At 40.1% G+C, this 19,368-nt stretch overlaps 1 protein-coding gene across 2 annotated transcripts in view; it reads left to right on the forward strand.

Annotated features, from left to right (window-relative positions):
• sgk3 (serum/glucocorticoid regulated kinase family member 3) overlaps window positions 1–19,368 on the forward strand; it is a 127,929-nt gene that overhangs the window by 69,108 nt on the left and 39,453 nt on the right. For both annotated transcript variants that reach the window (XM_067980259.1, XM_067980264.1), the window contains exons 2-4: window positions 8,005–8,208; window positions 9,368–9,451; window positions 14,143–14,215. In XM_067980259.1, the coding sequence (XP_067836360.1) occupies window positions 8,131–8,208; window positions 9,368–9,451; window positions 14,143–14,215 (235 nt within the window). In that variant the 5' untranslated portion in view covers window positions 8,005–8,130. The remainder of the gene's footprint in view (window positions 1–8,004; window positions 8,209–9,367; window positions 9,452–14,142; window positions 14,216–19,368) is intronic.

The raw sequence follows: 19,368 nt of genomic DNA on the forward strand, positions 1-19,368 counted from the left end.
TAACAGCACTGTGGGAGAACCTTCACCACACGGACTGCAGCGGTTCAAGAAGGTGGCTCACCACCGCCTTCTCGAGGGCAATTAGGGATGGCCAATAAATGCCGGCCTCGCCAGCGATGCCCACATCCCATGAACGAATTTTAAACAAAAAGGCAAAGTGCCATACACTTGTTAATGAGTTTTTTAAAACCTGTTTGTAAGTGGTAGTTCCAATATTTCCTTGACGTTGACAGTTCTGATCGAATATGGCAAGTTCTGACAACCGCGGCATTTGATAATGCTAAAACCATGCATAATTTTTTTTTTTGTGCAGACTGCCCCCTGCTCCTGTACCAACATGTAGTCATGGTAGCTGCCACGGGTGTGCAGTTGCATAACCATACAGGATTAATTGTGGCCTAGAAAATGATATTTTCCCTCTGGCTATGTTTGCTTTAGAAAAGGGGAGAAAAATTGGGAAAAATTGTTTAATGTCTTCATAAAAGTCTTCTCCGAGAGCATAGCACCTTGATGATTCATTATGAATAATTTAGCTATTGCCTCAATACATCACATAATAGGAAACTGCTTGGCTAACTAACACAATAATTCCATGAGTTCGCCTTAAAATTAATACCAAATTGTGAACATTTCCATAAACAAATAAATATAAGTTGGTGCTGTAGAGTTTGATGGCTGCATATAGTGACGCCACTATTCCCCGGCCAGAATGGAGATGATTGGGTAATTCCCCTGTCAATCACACCTGAAGCCCACACTGCTGTAAGTGACTGGGATTGATTTTACACATATAATTTGTGTTATGTAACTATCCTCCACTCACTGCATTTTGCTGGAGAAATCACCCTGCTTTAGTCAGGAGAAGTTCCTGCAGTTTCAGTCATGCATCAATTCTGTTTGTTGCAGATCATCGAGACCTTTTTTAAATAGACTCTGTAAATAGACTTTGTTTGCTTTACATTGAAACATAGAAAATAGGAACAAGAGTAGGCCATTCGGCCCTTCGGGCCTGCTCCTCCATTCAAAATGATCATGGCTGATCGTCTAACTCAGTACCCTGTTCCCGCTTTTTCCCCATATCCCTTGATCCCTTTAGCATTAAGAAATATATCTATCTCCTTCTTGAATACATCTGATGACTTGGCCTCCACTGCCTTCTGTGGTAGAGAATTCCATAGGTTCACCACCCTCTTAGTAAAGAAATTTCTCGTTATCTCTGTTCTAAATGGCATACCTTGTATCCTGAGACTGTGACCCCTGGTTCTGGGCTCCCCATCCATCGGGAACATCCTCCCTGCATCTCGTCTGTCTAGTCCTGTTAGAATTTTATATGTTTCGATGAGATCACCTCTCGTTCTTCTAAACCGTAGTGAAAATATAGGCCTAGTCGACCCAATCTCTCCTCATACGTCAGTCCTGCCATCTCAGGAATCAGTCTGGTAAACCTCCGTTGCACTCCCTCCATGGCAAGGACATCCTTCCTCAGATAAGGAGACCAAAACTGCACACAATACTCCAGTTGTGGTCTCACCAAGGCTCTGTATAATTGCAGTAAGACATCCCTGCTTCTATGCTCAAATCCTTTTGCAATGAAGGCCAACATACCATTCACCTTCCTAACTGCTTGCTGCACCTGAATGCTGGCTTTCAGTGACTGGTGTACAAGGACACCCAGGTCTCGTTGCACTTCCCCTTTTCCCAATCTAACACCATTCAGATAATAATCTGCCTTTCTGTTTTTACAACCAAAGTGGATAACCTCACATTTATCCATGTTATACTGCATCTGCCATGTTCTTGCCCACTCACCCAACTTGTCTAAATCACATTGGAGCCTCTTTGCATCCTCCTCACAGCTCACATTCCACCCCAGCTTTGTGTTGTCTGCAAACTTGGAAATGTTACATTTAGTTCCCTCATCCAAATCATTGATATATATTGTGAATAGCTGGGGCCCAAGCACTGATCCCTGCGGTACCCCACTAGTCACCGCCTGCCACCGGAATAAGACCGGTTTATTTCTACTCTCTGTTTCCTGTCTGTTAACCAATTCTCAATCCATGCCAGTATATTCCCCCCAATCCCATGTGCTTTAATTTTGCACACTAACCTCTTGTGTGGGACCTTAGACTTATGCTGAGTAAATAAACTTTGTAGCTTTTCTGTTTGATGTAAAATACACTTGTTTGCTGTAAGTCCTGCCCCGCTTCCATTGGCCCAGACTAATGAGATGAAAATTTGCTCTCTCTGCTGCCTGTAACAATACTATGTAAAATTACTTTGGGTAGTCTACACTGTTCATGCAAACTCATTGCACAAAAGTGCATACAGATTTGTGCAAAATACAGACTCACTTAGACCTCAAAGGCCCACTGTAAGTGCAAATTATCTTAACAATGCATCTCAATCCATGCAACAAAATAGGAGAAACTATCAATTATATGTGATCACTTGATGGAGGCATCCTTAATTCATTGGGTGTCGAAAGTAGGAACATTTTTCATTCCCAGCGTTACTATCTCTCACTTTGTGGACGCACACAGTAGTTCACCAAAAATAAATGGTGTGGTTATTTCTGTTTTCCTTGGTAAAGATATGAAGTCCTTCTATTTTGTCTTGTTTCCTGGCTTTTCCAGGCAGTACATCTGCTATAGTTGAGATTGCAGCCTGGCCTCCTCCAATTCCTTTTAAACTAGAAGCTGGCAAATGCATAAAAGCATCTGGCTTCTTTGAAAACTATTTACATCATTCAGCTGAGAACAGACACGCAGTGGCATAGGGGATCTGAACTTCACTGCTGTTGCTTACGGGGTTGATACTTCCTTGACATATTTGATATCTGTTTTAAGAAGTGCATATTGATGAGACATGTACATTTCTGGCAGTAGAGGCCACTATAATGCTTAGCATTGTGGTACTTGTTCCAATGTGAATATTACATTTATAGTGGCATGCAGTCAAGGATTCCTGTTTTGGTTAGGATCCATATAAATTGCAGCTCACAAGGAGGCCGGCCATCATGCCTGTGCTGGTGCTAGTTCTTTAGCTGGAGCTGTCTACTCTCAACCTATTTCCTTATCCTTTCCCCATATTCTTTATATTATTTTTCAAATTTCCATCCAGCTCCATTTTAATTGATGATGCAACCTCTGCCTTACTAACAAATTTGTGGTATGCCATTCACTATTTTAAAACCATCTGTGTGAATACATTTCTTCTAACTTTCCCACTTTGTTCTATAATAATCCCTTGATGATTTGCCCACCAAAGAAATTATCTTTTACTGTTTGCCCTCTAAAAACCTTTCAAAATTTTGAAAGCCTCGATTAATTCCCTTTGATTTTCTTTTTTTCTGGTGAGGAAAGCTCCAATTTTTTTTGAGCCTTTCGTCCTAACTGCAACCGATCATTCCTGTTATTAGTCTGGTGAATCTTTGATATACCCTTTCCATAACTCTCTAGTATGCTTTTTATAATGGGGTGCCCAGAATAGAAGCAGTACTGCATCTGTGGCCTAACCAACGTCTTCTACAAATTCAACATCGCTTCCTTGCTTTTATATTTAATGACCCGAGTATAGGAATGTACAGAACCGGAAAAGACCATTTCAGCCCATCTGGCATGCCCAGAGTTCAAAAACCAAATACACGGTTCACTACTCTAGATCCTTCACTTGATTTCCTCGCTAAATGCCGATTTAACTTTTTTTTAAAAAGACTGCTGTTATCAGCCTGAGATCACCACCTCCCTGGGCAATCCATTCCAAATATTCACTATTTTGTGTGAAGTAGTTATTTCTGATCTCTCCGTTCACCTTCCCTCTTCTGAGCTTCATCCCATGCCCTTTCATTTTTGTTCTTGGGGCCATGGTAAACAATTTTCAGGGTTCAATTTGTTGGTGCCCTTAGAAAATGTTAAATACCTCATTAAGGTCTGCCCTCAGTATTCTCTCTTGTGTACCCAAATTCAGCTTCTGTAGTCTTTTATAGCCTAGATGTCTGGTACGACATATAGCTCTTTGCTGTACCATTTCCAGTGCCATAATCTCCTTGTAGTTATGGTGAATAGAAATACAGACAGTCCTCCAGATGAAGATGAACCAATGCTCTGTATAGGTTCTGCGTCACATTCTGTGGTTTGTTTTATTCCATGCACTGTACAACCTAAGATTCTATTTGCCTTATTTACTGGTGCCGCATACTGTAGATAGTTTCATCATTCTGTCCACCAATACCAGCTGGGCTACAGGGGAATGGAACTAACTGGATTGCTCTTTACGAAGAGCCGGCACGGGCTCAATGGCCTCCTTCTGTGCTGTAACGATTCTTTGATTCTACACCCACCAGTGATGCGCCATTTAGTTTATAATCCCATGTTTATTCTTCGCTAGTCCCATTATTTAGCACACGTCGCCATTGAATTTCAATTGTCATTTCTCAGCCCAGCTTTCCAATCTGTCTAGATCCCTCTGCATCTGATCAGCCAGCTCTTGATTGTTTGCAACCTCCCCTCCCCCAACCTTGGTGCCATGTGGCACATTTTGACAGTTTTTTGTCTCTATCACTATTTCCAAATTATTGAATTACAATGTGAATAGCAAAGGTCCCATCGCAGACCCTCAGGGCACCCATTAGTTACTTCCCACCACTGTGATGCAGCTTCGTGCACCACCATCTGTTGTCTCCTTTGATGCAGCCAGATGTCAATCCACTGCAATAACTGCAAGCCTATTCCTGCTTTTCCACCTTTATGGAACTAAAGCCTTGATAAACCATTTCCTTTTAATCCAGTTTGTTGAACATGATCACTTCCCTCCCTACCATAAAGCCATGCTGACCTGCCTCAATGACTTTATACTTCTCTGGGTGTTTCACAATACCATTCTTCAGAATAGCCTCCGAACATTTTACCCAAATTCCAGGATGATCCTTTTGCACTTTTTCAAACATAGATGTTGAGTTCCCTTCTCCTTAATCCTTTTGGTACAACTCCTGATTCCTTAGTTTCCTGCCAGAACGTAACCAATTATCTCCTTATTTTCCAGAAAATCAACCATCCCTTAGAGTCTGCAGCTTCTTCCATGAACGCTGATACAAAGAAACTGTTCAGGATATCTGGCCATTTCCTGGTTACACAATGCCATCTCCCTATTGTTGCTTTTCAAAGGCACCACTCTTGTTTAGTCCAGATGAACTTATATTCTTATGTTTTTTTTAAGTGTTCCCTGCAGTCCTAGTCTCATTGTAAATTTTTGCCTGTCTATTTTGTTCTTTAACAAAAAAGATTCTCAAGGATGATACCAGAACTGAGGATATCCTTATCAGGAAAGGCCGAACAGGGTGGGGCTCTTTCCTCTAGAAAAGAGAAGGCTGAGAGGTGACCTGATAGAGGTCTTTAAGATAATGGTAGGGTTTGATAGGGTAGACGTAGAGAAAATGTTTCCACTTGTGGGGAGTCCAAAACTAGAGGTCATAAATATAAAATAGTCGCTAATAAATCCAATAGAGAATTCAGGAGAAACTTCTTTGGGTAAAGAGTGGTAAGAATGTGGCAAATAGCATAGATGCATTTAAGGGGAAGCTGGATAGACACATGGGGGAAGAAAGGAATAGAAGGGTATCCTGATGGGGTTAGATGAAGTCGGGAGGGAGGAGGCTCATGTGGAGGATAAATGCCAGCGTAGACCAGTTGGACCTGTTTCTGTGCTGTAGTCTCAATGTAACAGTCTTCACCTTTATCGTTATGTTCTAGTTTTTCTACTACTGAACCTGAGAACTATATTTTGATCCAGTATCCTTCCATCACAAAGGTTGTCTACTTCCACTTTCGTAAAATCGCTCACCACTGCCCCTGCCTCAGCCCATATGCTACTGAAATTGTCATCCATGCCATTGTTACTTCCAAACTCAGCTGTTCTCATGCTCTCCTAGTCAGTCATCCATCCTCCACCCTACATAAATATAAGCTCATCCAAAATTCTGCTGCCTGTAACCTGCCCCGCTTACCCATCAACCGTGTGCTTGTTGCTCCTGGTCTCCTAACACCTCAAATTTGAAATTCTCATCCCTGTGATTAATCCCTTCACAGCCTCACCCTCCGCCCCCCACACCCCCCCATCTCTGTAACTTTCTATAGCCATTTTAACTCTGCATTCCTCTAACTCTGGCCTCTTTTGCGTTCCCCCTTCCTTTTGAACCACCATTGGTGGCTGTTCCTTCAGCCGGCTAAGCCCAATGCTCTGGAATTTCATCCCTAAATCTCTTTTTTTTCCCCCCAGCTCCCTCTCCTCCTTTAAGATCTCCTTAGAACCCTCTTTAACTGAACTTTTAGTCACACTTCCCAATATCTTTTTGGCTTGCCATCCATTTTTATCTGATTTATGCTTTTGTGAAGTGCTTTGGGGCATTTTTCTACATTAAAGGTTCTGTCTAATTTTGTTGTGTATTTATCATTATTCCTTCTGTTATCTCCCTTATTGCCCCCAAAGGTTTCCTTACATTCCTATTGTTTCTTACCCATTGATATAAATTGCCTTTGTAATCCCTGAATTCCACTTCACTTCTCTTTCAAGCTTTTGTCGCTCTAACCGTCAAGTCCAGTGTATCTTCATTAACTGCTACCTCATTTGCCTCAAAGTCCCATCTTGCTAAAACTGAGTCTCACTTGTATTTTCTTTTCTATGGAGAATCTGACACCAAACTCAGTTATATTATGGTCACTATTTTGAAGATGCTCGCTAACTTTAACTTGTTCAACTATCTCTGGTTTGTTACGCAAAACCAGATCCAGTCACCTCACCTGTTATTTTCACCTGCGTCATCAGCAAACTTGGATATACGGCTCTCTATTCCTTCATCTGCCTCATTAGTAAATATAGTGAGAAGCTGAGGCCCCCGTATGGATCGCTGGGGGACACCACTAGTCATATTATTTTCATTATATTCTGATTGCTCCATTTTTCTTTATTTGTCTTTTTGTTTTTTGTAATCATTTAATGGTGTTAGCATTGGAGGAAGCCCAAATTCTCCCTTCATGTCCATGACAGAAGGCAGTTTCTGTCAGCCTTATGCATGAATTTCTAACCTTATGCATGAAGTGAATATACGCCACAGGATTAACTGCACTTTTTCCAAGTTGTTTCATGCTGGAGTTTCGTGTTGGTTGCCAATTTGCTTTAGTCCTCTTCAGTATGTGGAAAAACACCACAATGTTTGACCACACGTTTCAGGTACAACTACCAGCCAATAATTGTTCCAATCAAGTTTTTACAGAAGCAAGTGAAACCAGCAGATGAACAACAACACAGTACCTAATTTATACCAGTACCTTAAACATTTTCTAAAACCAAAATAACAAAAGCATTTGAATTCTGGTCCTTTTCAGAGTCTTTAAACTGAGTTTTTTGGTTGTATGTGAAGCTCGCCTTTGCCACCACAGAGTTCTATTTCACTGTATGATATGAAAATACAGTTATACTGAATGAACTCAAAAACTTGGACGGTTGCCCAGATAAGCCCCTATTTTGTTTAAAGTGAAAGCTATGTTTTAAAAAAAAATCTTTCTGCCCTATTAAAACAGGCTTTTCACGTCCTAGGTATTAATCTTATAACAACTACCACTTTTGCAGCAGAATACTTTTGATGGATCAGCCATTACAGATAATGACTCCGTCTCCACCTCAGTATCTGAAATATCAGTTAAACCATTTTAACCTGATAGGGTGATACAGTAAACTAAGATGGGCTGTCCTCTCTATGAATCTCCTTATCTACTCCAGACAACAGGAATGATTTATTCACACCCAGGTTCTCATGTCAAGATGAAGGAAATTGTTTAAAAACAGAAAATCTAGCTCCACTTAAACAAAAAATGAAGCCTAGTGCATTGATCTAGCTACAGTTTTACATAAACATATATAATAGAAATATTTTATAACCTAATGCAGGATGAAGCCAGGTTTTCCACAATTGCTATAGTCCAAATAAGATCATTTCTTCTTTTCTAGGTGTCATGATGGATGAATGGGTCGTGCACATGAATTACTGAATTTGGATTAACACCATAAAATTCAAGTTTCATCATTTCTTCTATTTTGGAAGCAGTATTTGCAACTGTTTGACACTGAACAAAAATGGATTCAAAGTCAACTTACCCCAATGTCAGTATTCCCAGCTTTGATGAACATCGTGAGAAAAAAAAGCGATATACCGTAAGTATAGAACAAAACTTCCTTTGGCTAACGCTCTGGAAGCTTTGCTGGTAAAATATTAAAACTGCTCTCTTGTCTTAAACTATTTTAAAGATTTAAAATTAAAGGGTACTTTGCAAGCTATTCGGCCTATGTTAGTAAGCAGAATATTTTCATTCTATGTAATCAAGTATATCCATGCCCCCGTCTTTGTACACACATGTACACCCCGCACGGACGAAAGGTACAGTTGGACCCTGTAGAGCCAATGAGGGAATGATAAATCTCACCATTTATACAATAACAACTAGCGCCGCTCCGATAAATATACATCCCAATATGCTGCATAAGGAGGTTGGGTGCCTGGAGTAGGTACACTGAGAGAAATTAGAGGAGGTGACCGAACGTGCTGGGCGGCAGAAAATATTGACGGTTGGCAAGGAGGGGTGGGGAGGAAGGAGACGACGTGAGCTGGGGAACTTAGTACAGACTAGGGTATGAGCAGCAACTTTCTAGACGAGTTGGCGTTTATGTAAGTTAAAACTGGGGAGACCATGAGAGAGAGTATTTGAGAAATCAAGTCTAAAAGGTAACTAAAGCATGAATGAGGGTTTCTTCATTGGTGGGATGTGGTAACAATGTAGGCAGAGGATTTACTGAAGGTGAAAATAGGTGTCTTGGTGATGAACTGGCTGTGAAGTTTGAAGCTCATGGGGTTAAGCAGGACACTGAGGTAGTGCACTATCGGGCTCAGCCAGGTAAGGGGATGAAATCAGCAGCTCAGGCCCGCAGTTTCTGGTCGAGGGGAGAGGGGTCATCGAGTTTATAGGATTAATTCTCTTAAAAGAAAAACAAGCATACGGGATCCTAGGTTTTATAAAAAGGGGTATAGAGTACAAAAGCAAAGACCTCATACTAAACCTATACCAATCATTGATTAGACTGCAGTTAGAATATTGTGTCCACTTTTGGCCACCCTACTTTAGGAAGGGTGCCAAGGCCATGGAGAGAGTGCAGAAGACATTCACTTAACATGAAGCAAAACATTTAGATGAAGTGTTCACTAAACAAAGATTGGTCGAATGTGTTCTAATTTGTTACAAGCTAATGGGTTGACTGGGCTTGATGACATTTAAAAGTTGTTCTTTCTCCAGTAACTGTCCTTGTTTCTTTCCTACAGGTTTATAAAGTGCTGGTAACAGTGGGTAGGAATGAATGGTTTGTCTTGAGACGCTATGCTGAGTTTGACAAATTGTACAACACAGTAAGTTTAGTGTGTGTGTGTGCACAGTGATACTTTATTCATGTTTTTCTGCAGGTTGATGCTCACCATCCAAGTACTCTATTGAACTTCAATCAAAATTAACCTTTTAGATCTTAAAAAAAAGGGACAAAGAGAGAGTATAGGAATAGATAAGCGGCTAACATAAAAGGGAACCCAATAGTGGAAGGGTGGGACTGATTAGGAACAAAAAAGGAGATCTTTTTGTGGAAGCAGAGAGCATGGCTGAGATACTAAATGAACATTTCGCATCCGTCTTCAATAGAGAAGAGGATGCTGCCATTGTAGCAGTAAAGGAAGAGGTCGCTGTGATATTGGATAGGATAAAAATAAAGAGGAAATACTTAAAAGATTGGCAGTACTCAAAGTAGAAAAGTCGCCCGGTCCAGATGGGATGCATCCTACGTTACTGAGGGAAGTACGGGTGGAAATTGCGGAGGCTCTGGCCACAACCATGCAATCCTTCTCAGATATGGGGACGGTGCCGGAGGATTGCAAATGTTGCACCCCTGTTTTAAAAAAGGGGAGAGGGATAAATCTGGCAATTACAGGCCAGTCAGCCTGACGGCAGTGTTGGGGAAACTTTTAGAGACAATAATCCAGGACAAAATTAATTGGCGCTTGGAAAAGTATGGACTTATAAATGAAAGTCAGCAGGGATTTGTTAAAGAAAAATCATGTTTGACTAACTTGATTGAGTTCTTTGATGAAGTAACAGAGAGGGTTGATGAGGATAGTGCGGTTGGTATTGTGTATATGGAATTCCCAAATGCATTTGATAAAGTACCACATAATAGACTTGTTAGCAAAATTAAAGCCCATGGGATTAAAGGGACAGTGGCTGCGTGGATACAAAATTAGCTAAGATGACAGAAAACAGAGAGTAGTGGTGAACGGTTGTTTTTCAGACTGGAAGGAAGTATTCAGTGGTGTTCCCCAGGGGTCAAAATTAGGACCACTGCTCTATTTATTAATGACCTGGCCTTGGTTATGGAGGGTATAATTTCAAAGTTTGCAGATGATACAAAACTCGGAAATGTAGTAAACAATGTGGAGCATAGTAACAGGCTTCAGAAGGACATAGACTGGTGAAATGGGCAGACACATGGCAGATGAAATTTAATGCAGAGAAGTGTGAAGTGATACATTTTGGTAGGAAGAATGAGGAGAGGCAATATAAACTAAATGGTACAATTTTAAAGGGGTGCAGGAACAGAGAGACTTGGGGGTGTACATGCACAAATCTTTGAAGGTGGCAGGACAAGTTGAGAAGGCTATTTAAAAAAAAAAAGCATATGAGATCCTGGGCTTCATTAATAGAGGTATAGAGAACAAAAGCAAGGAAGTTATGCTAAACCTTTATAAAACACTGGTTAGGCCTCAGCTGGAGTATTGTGTTCAATTCTGGGCACCATACCTTAGGAAGGATGTCAAGGCCTTGGAGAGGATGCAGAAGAGATTTACTAAAATGGTACCAGGGATGAAAGACTTAAGTTATATGGAGAAGCTGGGGTTGTTCTTCTTAGAACAGAGAAGGTTAAGGGGAGATTTGATAGAGGTGTTCAAAATCATGACCGGTTTTGATAGAGTAAATAAATAGAAACTGTTCTCAGTGGCATAAGGGTCGGGAACCAGAGGACACGGATTTAAAGTGATCGGCAAAAGATCCAGAGGCGACATGAGGAAAAATTTTTTTACACAGCGAATTGTAATGATCTGGAATGCACTGCCTGAAAGGGTGGTGGAAGCAGATTCAGTAGTAAATTTCAAAAGGGAATTCACTAAATACTTGAAGGGAAAAAATTTACAGGGCTATGGGAAAAGAGCAGGTTAATGGGACTAATTGGATAGCTCTTTCAAAGAGCTGGCACAGGCATGATGGGCCGAATGGCCTCCTTCTGTGGTGTACCTACTGTGATCTTTCAGAAGTAGGCATATTTACTTTCTTAAAATCATTATGCAATTGGCCAGAATCAGTAGTGTCAACATTTTCTCTGTTATGCAAGTTTATCTCTCGTGTACTGGAATACCGTGAACAGTTCTGGCGGTCTTATTATAAAAAGGATATAGAGGCACTGAAGGTGCAAAAAAGATTTACTAGAATGATACCAGAACTGTGAGGTTATACCTATCGAAAGACGGAGCAGGATGGGGCTCTTTTCTCTTGAAAAGAGAAGATGAGGGGTGAGCTGATAGAGGTCTTTAAGATTATGGAAGGGTTTGATAGGATAGACATGGAGAAGATGTTTCCACTTGCAGGGGAGGCCAGAACTAGTGGCCATAAATATAAGATAGTCACTAATAAATCCAATAGGGAATTCAGGAGAAACTTGTTTACCCAGAGAATGGTTAGAATGAGGAACTTGCTACCACAAGGAGTAGTTGAGGCGACTAGCATTCAAGGGGAAGCTAGATAAGCACATGAGGGAGAAAGGAATAGAAGGATATGCTGATTGGGTTAGATGAAGTAGGGTGGGAGGAGGCTCGTGTGGATCATAACCTGTTGGGCCGAATGACCTGTTTCTGTACTGTACCTTCTATGTAACTTACAGCTTTAATTTAAAGACGTTCCCCAGTATAGAGTTATTTCTTCAAATGTATATTCCTCATAAAGGACACTTTGTTTTTGTAAAGAATTTGTTTTTAAAAGTTTACCACAAAAGTGAGTGTAGTTGAGGCTACAATTTTTTTTTCTGCACTTCCATGGTCAGGGCGGAAAAATAATAGATCTTCACCTCAGCTTCCAGCATTCCTGGCTGTAACGCTAAAAATATTGCTTGAACCAAGGAATAACTCAATCAATATTTTGTGTTGTTGACATATATAAGTTTTTTATCGCCAGAGTTATGAATTGACCTAGGATTGAGCTTTAATATCAGACATAGATCAAATATATTTTTGTAGGTAGATAGCAGGTACAATTACTTTATAAAGTTGGAAGGTTGTAGGTTCAAGCCCAACTCTCAAACTTGAATACGTAATCCGACTGATACTTCAGTGCAGTACTGAGGAAGTACTGCGTTGTCAGATGCCGTCTTTCGGATGAAAGATAAACGATTCCATGGCACTTTTCAAGAACAATGGGTTCTCTGTGTCCAAGCCAACATCCATTCCTCAACCAACACCACCAAAGCAGATTAAGTAATCATTCATCTCATTTTAATAATGTTTGTTTTTTAAAATGTTTTTATTAAATGCGAATCCTTATTTTTAGTCCATACTTGGCTCAAGGCAAAAATAAGTTAGATTTTTTTTTCAAATGATGTGATCAATTTGATTGGATTAACTTCTGATACCTTTTATTGGTATGTTCTACTGACTGGTCATTCAGCATTGGTTGTTTTCAGAAGTTCTTCGTAGTTTCTTTAGAAGTTTTCTAACCACTTATCTTGCTTTTGACTTGTGTACTCCTACTTTCTCATCTTCTGATTTGCTACTTTTATCTTGAGCCAGTGAACAAAGTATGATGGTGAGTGTTATGCCTAAGGAAGTGTGCACTATATGCAAGACTTCTAATATATCAAATAGATATAAAATATATACATATATTTTTTATATGGACTTGGGAGTTAACCACTTGCTGGTTCTGACAGTATAAAAATGCAAGTTTAAAAAAAATTCAACACAGGCCGAAATCCATTTTTGCCACAGGCAGTTTCCAAAGAACATCAAAGGAAGTGAAAGAGCTAATTGTGGAGCTACAGGGTCACTTATAACACACTCCCATCAATCAGTTTCGTTGTATATTTCTGTGGTAATTTTAACCTGATCCTATTGGGCACAGATGCATCTTTATTTATATGGAAAGCATTCATTATACTCAAGACATCACACCTCAGTGTCCAAAGTATAAAATAAATAAAGAAAGGTGTGGTTTTTTTTAAACAAGCATTTGTCAATCTACAAACTTCCCTTTTGAAAGCTCAATTAAACATTGGCCTGAAGTCCTATTTAGACAGTACCAGAGCACTGGCATGAAAGTAATAAGGCATTAAAATCTGCTGAAAGAAGTACAACAAATATTTGAATTTGTAAAGTGCATTTAATGTAATAAAACGCCCAAGGTGCTTCACATAGGAAAGAGATGGACTGAGCATTTGAGGATTCTAGAGAGTTTGTGGAGGCCAAATCAAGGGAAAGTTTTGAATATTTTTTTAAGGCAGGGAGGGAAGTAGCAAAGTGAAGAGGTTGAGGATGGGGCCAATACAGCTAAAAGCCACCAAGTGAAGAATATTGCAGGATGGGGGGGTGGAGATGCACAGGAGCATAGTGTCCGAGGACAGTAGGGCGCAAGTTTGTATTTATTCCAGAAGTCACACTTGAATGTCACAATTTGTTACAGATCAATCGGAGAATGTTTGTTCTGAACTGGAGCCAGAAATTTTAAAACAATTATCCTCTGATCTTGAGAGTTAAGTAATCAGACCAATTCCACATGGGGACTACTTTAACAGTGGCATCAAAGGAACAGGTTAGGCAAGCCACTAAACATAACCATGCTCCACACCACAGACTACCAATGAGAGATGCACTCACTATTCTATGTAATCATTTATGATCTAGAAACATCCTCCCACGATTCTAAATTGTGAATTCTCTGCCACAGAAATACAATATTCAATAGAAGTGATTTTGTATAAACAAATACTAATATGGCTTTCTTTCTGTGTTAGCTAAAGAAGCAGTGCCCTCAATTTCCCCTGAAGCTTCCTGCTAAAAGAATATTTGGAGACAATTTTGATCCAGGTAATCTCTACTATATGTTTAAAACAATAAATATTATTGAAGTTGCTTAATGTATTTGTGATTGTGGAGTCAACACTTAGATTTTCCTTTTCTCTTTACCCCCTCCAGCAATACAAATACAGCACTTTTACCCAGAGTAAAACTAAATGTGTCATTCTGAGTAATAACTATGACGTGTGAAAGAGATTCCACAGCAGAATATCTTGAACCCCTTGAGAAATATCCAAGCAGTCCAGGGGTCCAGTGTGCTGTGATGCATAGTGGTCTTCAAATACTAGCTCGAAGCTGCTCCTGCTCCACCGCCATAACTTTGCTAGAAATGCAGGAGAAACAGGGTTTCGATCACACTTGCAGAGATGTAATAGCAGCCGAGCAGCAGCAGCTCCAAGGAAATTCCTAGCCTTTATTTCAGCCAGGCCACTGGAGAGAAGGTGCTGAGTAGACTTAAGGTATTTCCTAACTGGAAGGGAGTAAAAATCAGAGGCCAAGTGCCAGTGGCCAATGATAGTGTGGCCTTCAGAGACTTTTGAATAAGTTCATTGCCCACTCTCCCTGGTGAGAATACAACATAGGGTTGGGTACCATAGGGTAGAATGTGATGCTTTCTCCCCCTTTGAATTAAATCAGAGAGGGGGTTATATTCTTATACATATGGACAGTTCTCGTATCTATATGTGAATCTGTGTTTGTTTTTCACTTTTTCAGTTAAGTTTAATAAGAGTCAAATTTATAGAATCTTACAGCACAGAAGGAGGCCATTTGGTCCATTGTTCCTGTGCCGGCTCTTTGAAAGAGCTGTCCAATTTAGTCTCACCCCCCCAGCTTTTTTCCCCTTAACCCTGCAAATTAGTCCTCTTCAAGTACATGTCCAATTGCCTTTTGAAAGTTTGTATGAAATCTGATTCCACCACCTTTTCAGGTAGTGTGTTCCAGATCTTAATAACCCTCTGTGTGAAAAAATTTCTCCTAATTTCCCCTCTAGTTCTTTTGCCAATTATTTTAAATCTATGACCTCTGGTTACTGACCCACTTGCCAGAGGAAACAGTTTCTCCCTACTTGCTCTAGTAAAACTCCTAATAATTTTGTATACCTCTGTTAGGTCTCCCCTTAACCTCCTCTGCTGTAAGGAGAACAATCCCAGCTTCTCCATTCTCTCCACATAACTTTTTTTTATTCGTTCATGGGATGTTGGCGTCGCTGGCGATGCCAGCATTTATTGCCCATCCCTAATTGCCCTTGAGAACTGAAGTCCCTCATCCCTGGTATCATCCTGGTAAACCTTCTCTGTACCCTTTCCAAGGCCTTGACATCCTTCCTAAAGTGTGGTTCCCAGAATTGAACACAGTACTCCAACTAAGGCCTAACCGGTAATTTGTAAAGGTTTAGCATGTCTTCCATGTTTTTGTATTCAATGCCCCTATTTACAAAGCCAAGTATCCCATACACTTAACCGCCTTAGCAACTTGCCCTGCCACCTTTAAAGATTTGTGACTATGCCCTCTGCTGTTGCACCCCCCTCAAAATAGTGACCATTTAGATTATATTGCCTCTTCATGCTGTTCCTCCCAAAGTGCATTATTTCACACTTATCCGCATTAAATTGCACCTGCCATGTGTCTGCCCATTTCACCAGTCTGTCCTCCTGAAGTCTGCTTCTATCCTCCTCACTACTACGTTGCCAAGTTTTGAATCATCCGCAAACTTCGAAATTGTACTCCCTATACCCAAGTCCATGTCATTTATATATAACAAGAAAAGTAATGGTCCTAATGCTGATCCCTGGGGATCTACTGCATTCTTCTCTCCAGTCAGAAAAACATCTGTTCACCACTACTCTTTGCCTCCTATCCCTTAGTCGATTGCATACCCAAATTACAACCATCCCTTTTTAATACCATGTGCTTCTATTTTATTGTAAACAATTTTACAACACCAAGTTATAGTCCAACGATTTTATTTTTAATCCCACAAACTTTCGGGGGCTTTCCCCTTCCTCAGGCGGTGTGGAAGTGCACACCGCCTGAGGAAGGGGAAAGCCCCCGAAAACTTGTGGGATTAAAAATAAAATCGTTGGACTATAATTTGGTGTTGTAAAATTGTTTACAATTGTTCACCCCAGTCCATCACCGGCATCTCCACATCACTTCTATTTTATGAATAAGTCTGTTATGTGGCATTTTATCAAATGCCTCTTAAAATCTATATATACAACATCTACTGCACTATCTTCATCAACCCTCTGTTATTTCATCAATCAGGTTAGTCAGACATGATTTGCCTTTAACAAATTCGTACTGGCTGTCTCTTAACCTATGCTTCTCCAAGCGAGAATCAGTTCTGTCCTTGACAATGGTCTCTAGTAGTTTTCCCAACACTGACGTTGGACTGATTGACAGTCGCCAGGTTTATCCCTTTACCTTTGTGGAAAGGTTTGAACAGAGCATTTTGCACGTGTAAGTTCTATCTGTTGGTGACTGTATAATTTTAGCTATTTTGTAAAGATAGTATTAAAATGTAACAGGTTAGTTTTTAGTTCTTATCTGAGACATTGGGCTGGATCTTGCTGGAAAAATCAGTGTTTCAGTATTCACATGTGAATGTACAAAGCATTAGAAATTAAGTCAGAGAGCGAGAGGCATTAATTAGAATGGATGGACATGTTGATGAAATCTTGTCAGAAACTTGGCTTCATCTAAACTTTCACAGCTTAAAATTTTCAGGACAGGTGAAATAGGAGAAAAGGGAGGAGGAGTAACCTTATCAATTAAAGACACTCAATTACAACTATAGAATGGAAAGTTTTAATGGTGCACAGAGCAAGTCTGTCAGGGTAGAGTTAAAGAAAGAAGAAATGTAGTGTTTTGGTAACAATATGAAAGAAAGAACTTGCATTTATATAGCCCCTTTTCATGAGTTAAAATCTCTTGGGCCTAACACTGCTGAGGACCAGACGGTTTGCCATCTGCCTCGGCCTAAAATCGGGCCTCGAGTTTGGCAATACCAAGGTACTAGATATTTTCCTGAATCAACAGCCGTAACCTACAGGGCTACGGACCAAGTGCTGGAAAGTGGGATTAAACTGGATAGCTCTTTCAGCCGGCACGGACACGATGGGCCAAATGGCCTCCTTCTGTGCCGTAACTTTCTATGATTCTAAAAGACCTTTCTTTTGAATTGCCTATTGTTTGGTCTCTAAAAGAAAACACTTCTGTCTCGCGTATTTAATGTCTGCCTGTGGAATCACAATTTAACATGGGCTGTCCCAAAAAGCTAACACCTTTTTAGGCAGATTTTGCTCATAATTGCTTCTGTCCAAATTGTTTTCTGGGCCTCTTTTGCCCCAGCTACTTGCCACCAGGTTGGTCTGGCAGGGAAGCCACGACTGCTACGCCATGCAGTCCTCGGGTTAAAATTGCAATTGGAGCCCGATCTGCAAAGATTCTCAAGCACGTAAGAAAAAGAATAGTCAACGAAGAGGTGGGACCACTTGGAGACAAAGGAGCCATCTTGTATTTGAAAATGAAAAAATGGCATAAATGTTTACTATTTTTTGCATCACTTTTTACAGAAGAAGGTGAAACTTGGACTGTGGGAATACTTGAGGAGAATGTGGCAGAGGAGATAATTATTCAAAAGGATATTCCATTAATGTTGATGGCCCAGATGGTATTTATCCCAGAATACTGAAGGAGGCCAGGGAAAAGACGACAGAGACACTAACTATGATTTTCAAAAATATTTGGGAATGGGAATTTTGCCAAGAATTGGAGTACGGCAAATGTTACACTTGAACCGGCAGATGGTGCCTTGGTTTAATGTTTCATCCAAAAGATTGCACATCTGACACTGAAGCACTCCCTCTACTGTACTAACTATGTGTTCATGTCCCTCGAGTGGAGTTTGAACCCCACAACCTGCTGACTCAGTGTGTTATCACTGAGCCAAGCTGACACTAGGAATGACAGAGAGAGGCTAGCAGAATGGGCAAATAGCTGGCACTTGCAGTTCAATGCAGAGAAAAGCAAAGTAGTACATTTTAGGGGGAACAGAAGTATATCTTAAATGGTGAGACTGGGTTATTAGAACAGAGACTGCTTTACCACAAGTTGGTATTGAGGCAGAGACAATAATATAATTTAGAAGGGATTTGGATAAATATTTGAAAAGAAAGAATATAAAAGTATACAGAGGAAGGACAGGTGGACAGCTTCAGTTGAAGAGCTGGCACAAACATCATGGGCTGACTAGCCTCTGTGCTGTAAATTCTATGATAATTACAAGAATTTCTGAAGATCATTGGGCTACTTCCTTTTCGTGAATATAATTTGACCAAGAACTAATTCTTGAATACAAAGCTTAAAGGTTCATTTCATGTACTGTTTGGACTTTGTCTCTATATACAGAACTTCAAGTTAAAAATAGGCTTAATTGCCTTTAAATTTAGAATTCACTCTAGAAGAACTGTTAATGCTATAAATGAACGTTGATAAATATACAATGATATTTTAAAAAATCTTTAGCACGTATGTTGACTTCTGAGATTGTTTATGCGCACATAACTTTTTGGATCTTCTGCTCTGTATCCTAATTCATTCCTTTTTATATGATTTCCTTATCCTCCTCTTCCCTCTCCTTATTGACCCCCTGCCCCCAATTCTGAGTTTCTGTTTAAAGAGTTCTTGCTCATTATTTGTTTACATTACAATTTCTAAAGTGTTGTACCCACATACTGGGTTTGTTTTTTCATATACAAAATGTATTCTGCTCTAAAGAGAGTGAATTGCATCTCTCTTTAAGGAATAGAGTGGTGGTGCAGAGGGTGCTATTTTGAAAATATGGTCGGTGAAATTTTATGCGGACAAAAATAAAGTACTGCACGTAGGAAGGAAAAATGGGCAACACATGTTCCATGAATGCTGTTGAAATAGGTAAGGATGAAGTTGAAAGAGCCATGGGAGCCTTAGAAGATTTGATTGGATCCAAAATTGGCTCAGTGGGAGGAAGCAAAGGGTAATGGTCGACAGGTGTTTTTGTGACTGGAAGGCTGTTTCCATTGGTGTTCCGCAGGGCTCAGAACTAGGTCCATTGCTTCTTGTGGTATATATTAATGCTTTAGATTTAAATGTAGAGGGCATGATTAAGAAGTTTGCAG

Source organism: Heptranchias perlo, chromosome 3 (assembly GCF_035084215.1).
Source record: "Heptranchias perlo isolate sHepPer1 chromosome 3, sHepPer1.hap1, whole genome shotgun sequence".
NCBI classification, from domain to species: domain Eukaryota; kingdom Metazoa; phylum Chordata; class Chondrichthyes; order Hexanchiformes; family Hexanchidae; genus Heptranchias; species Heptranchias perlo.